General features: G+C 38.2%; 1 protein-coding gene across 1 annotated transcript in view; it reads left to right on the forward strand.

The window, feature by feature from the left end:
* The window catches only part of LOC103774253 (triple functional domain protein-like), a gene marked incomplete at both ends in the record, with an annotated part of 31194 nt that extends 30542 nt beyond the window's left edge, over positions 1 to 652 (forward strand). Inside the window, one exon of the mRNA XM_008941649.1 lies at positions 553 to 652. Coding sequence (XP_008939897.1) covers positions 553 to 652 — 100 coding nt within the window. The remainder of the gene's footprint in view (positions 1 to 552) is intronic.
* Between the last annotated feature and the right edge of the window lie 3281 nt (positions 653 to 3933).

The raw sequence follows: 3933 nt of genomic DNA on the forward strand, positions 1-3933 counted from the left end.
CTGAATTTCTAATGACTTTTGGTGAACTGAACAACAGCAAGAGTAATTTTGGGCACCTTTGTTTTCTAATTAATTTCCAGTTTCCTGTAATACTGAATTTGTTGAGGTTTCTGCTCTGAACAGTCCCTGACTTCTGTACCTGCAGCCATTACAGAAGGGATTTGGAACTGCAGTACTTGTGCTGCCATACATTTTAGATTTTTACAATTCTGCATGTTATTCAGGTCTTTGGTTTCCATTCATGTGTGAAAGGAAAACGTGTGACTGAGTGTTCTGCTTGATAGCTTTGGCTAAGGGGCTGTGCAAGTTTCTTACCATAGTTGTGGCTAGTTGGCTGTTGCCCTACTTCTAAATGATGTACACTTTGAGCAAACATATCTGTTCTCTTGAAGCATAGAACAAAGGGAATATTTGATTTTTGTATTGGTTAGTTTGTCCAGCTAGTGTCTGTTGCTAGACTGTCTAGGTGCCCCTTCTTCAGAGCTTCAAGTGGGAAGCTAAGATGCTACAGACACAGTGCTAATATTGTCATGAAAACTGAATTATTTGCAGAGACGGCGAGGACCTGGACAGTCAGGGAGATGGTAGCAGCCAACCTGATACTATTTCAATTGCCTCACGAACCTCACAGAACACGCTAGACAGTGATAAGGTAAGTTTCCCTGGTGTTGCTCTGAGAGCAAGTGATTCATCCCTTAGCGTGAGTTAGTGCCCAGGATCAGCCCTTTAGTACCTTCAGAGGGGAGACACGGAAATATTCAATCTCTTCAAAAATAGCTCTGGGCAATAGAAGAAATATCTTGATACCACAAGGGAGCAGAGGTGATTGTTTCAATCTATCAGGTCGTGAAGGAATTACATTTGTACCAAACTGAAACCATTTATATCCCTTCTTTTCTGCAGTTTGTTCAGAGATTTGACACAGTTTAAAAAGAAAGTTTTATTTTCAAAAAAATTTGATACTGATGCACAGAATTTTTCTTGATGTCAGTCTCAGCCTTTCTGAAAGCACACCATCTGCTTTTTGTATCAGTTTGAGGTTGGTGGGTGCCCTGTAGTTACTTTTGTGAAGGAAAAATATTATCCAATGTTTAGAGGTTAGGGACTAAGAGTGTTCATATTCTGCATGATAACTGATGGAACACCGTATTAAAGACAAGTAACTCATAAGACTATCATATGGTATCAGTGCTAGTGTTTCCTTTTCTCCATCTTTACCTATAGATTCTGGCTGAGTTATGCTTCAAGGGTAACCTAGCCAGAGTATCTCATGGATGGAAGAAAGATAGGCAGCAAAGGATTAAAAATTCTTAAGAAATGTGTGTGTTACTTTGGAATTTAAAGATTTCTGTCAAGTGAAAAGTGTTAGGGCCATGCAAGAAAGTAGAGATGGGTAATAGAAGTTTGTCAAACAGACAAATGACTAAATATATAGGAACTGCATAGCAAATTATTTGAAAATATGGTTAGGGATTTCTGCCCTATTACCTCATTGGGCAAAATTGTTCTGATGAGCCATTCAAACTATACAGGTAATTAAATACCGAAATAACCAGTATATTACAGGGCAGCTAAGTGAATAGGTTCTCAGGGTAGTGATTTGACCATTCACATGATCATCTACAAGAGAGTTAGTTTTCTGTATTTTTGCATGTCACTTAAACTGTATGGTTTGATTTTTTCCATGTAAAGAAGAGGAAGACAGAAGGAAAGTATAAGATGCTTAGGGTTGCTCTTATGTTTGTCAAAAACAGCCTGTGTCTTGACCTTGTGCATTTGTACTGAAGTTGGTCTTCAGACAACTGCAGTTTTGGTGGTGGTTTCTTCTAACGATATCTGTGAGAAAAATGGTTAAGTAGAGGGGAAAAAAAAGTGTTTTGATGACTGTTTTTCTGGGTATTTTTATTTTGCCTTCTTACTTAGCTGTTTAGCAATTTACCTAAACTGTTAAAAATGCATAAAAAGTGAACTATACACCATGCAATTTTTGTAATCTGTCACACTCAAAAGCAAAGACATACTCGCTCTGATTTCCCTGATTGTTGGCCAAGATGTCAAGCTGTGTGCACGCAGCTTGGCTGAACCGTGCCCCGATTCGGGTGGGGGTGACGGAGTGCGTCCGTGCCGTGCACAGCCACTGCCCCTCTGCAGCTGTTGGTGAGGTGACATTTCCTGGGGAACAGCACGGACTGTCTCCTGCTGCCCCTCACGCTCGTATTTCCTGCATCGTGTGAGAATTGCAAACAAATCTGCCCAACTGACATGCCCTCGGGATTGTCTTCCAGTCTCACATGAAGAAGAGTCTTACCAACAACCTGTTCCACAGGATTTATAAGTTAAAAGGATGAGGAATGGAAGGAAGAAGGAATATAGAATGCTTTTAAATATTTTCCTGACAAATTAAGTTTTTAATTTGGTTACTGAGCATAGTGTTGGTTTTGAAGTATTTTTGAGTTCTCATGTTAGTATATAAATTTTTTGTTAGATTTTCTTTGACAGGAAAAACAAACTGAAAACTAGGAGAGTCCCTGAAGTTCCTTATGCTATGTATTTTATGTCCGAGGAAGGAATTCATTGTCTGAGCACTTTTAAAAAGTGTGTGAATTAGCAGAGTAGCTTTGTTTAATGTTTCTGTTGTATGTTTTGATTCGTTAAATATCTTAAGAAAGGAAATTTTTTATCTTTTTAAAAATACAAATTAAAAATTATTGAGGAACAGTAACAGGTAGAAAGCCAGTGAAATCTGTAGGATATCCTAACAGTTGATGAATCTTAAGTAGTCTCTCACTTCTTATGTTGAAAATTCAGCAGCTGCAGTCCACTTGGGGTTTAAAATGTTTCCTTAGCCTAAAAGCTAGATGTATGTATGAATGTCTTACAGAGATGGAGTAGAACAGTTTTACAGATTTTAGGTGCTGTTGATTTGGTTAGCCAGATGGAGCAGTGGAACTCCTCAGCTGAATTTGGAGCATGTCCCAAACTGAGCTGGGACTCCAAATTGAGAAACATTAAAAATATCAAGGAATTTAAAATAGTGCTAATCAAGTGGTAAAATTGTTCAACACTCTATTACTTATGCTGTTGCTGAGCATTTTTATGTTCACTTGAATCCACTATCATGACTGAGAAAAGACAACAAATACCAAACATGTCATGCTGATCAACAGCCAAGTACAAGTATTCCTTTATTTTCTCCAATTATATGTTCAGACAGTTGAATCTTTTAAAATAAATGTTTTGGTTAGAAGTACTAAGCTGTTCTACAGGAAGACTGTCAAGAATGAAATCTTTTCTCCAAAACTCAACACTCTTACTTCCTCAGAGGCACACTTTGAAAAAGCTAAAAATCCTTAGCCTTGCTAGTAAGTACTTGAGTATTGTCCAGATGAGCTTCTTCCCTTGCATCCTGTTTTCTGACATAATTGGAAATGCCTTAACAACAGAGAATAACTTTATGATTAGCTTTTTCCTTCTCCACCCTGACTTCTGGGGCTAGAATTGTATCTACTGATTGTTGGCCGTACTGTTGCATGTTGCTTTTCAGTAATGACTGGGATGATGCAATACACCATATGTTTATAAAGCTGACATCCTTCCCAGCTTCATATCATCTTAAAACTATATTGGAAGGCAGAAGTAGCACACAGAACCTTCTTGGCAAATGGAAGAAATTAATTTGCAAAATACCATGCAATTTCATAGGAACACGTTTGAGAATGTGGATAGGTGGAAATAGTTAACTAATAATGAAAGCAGGGAGAGTATTGAACAATTTTTGAGAAGATGATCTAGAAGCTATAGAGGCTCACAAGGTGTTCATTATTTCAGCTGTGTGTTGCAGTTATGGGAGGGGAGGGGAAGAGAAGCAGTCCTATATTGGCTTGTAGAAATAGGATGCTGAGCGGCAGGACACAAAGTCCTCTTTCTTTACTC

The sequence above is a fragment of the Merops nubicus genome, unplaced genomic scaffold, assembly GCF_000691845.1.
Source record: "Merops nubicus isolate BGI_N331 unplaced genomic scaffold, ASM69184v1 scaffold14580, whole genome shotgun sequence".
NCBI lineage: Eukaryota > Metazoa > Chordata > Aves > Coraciiformes > Meropidae > Merops > Merops nubicus.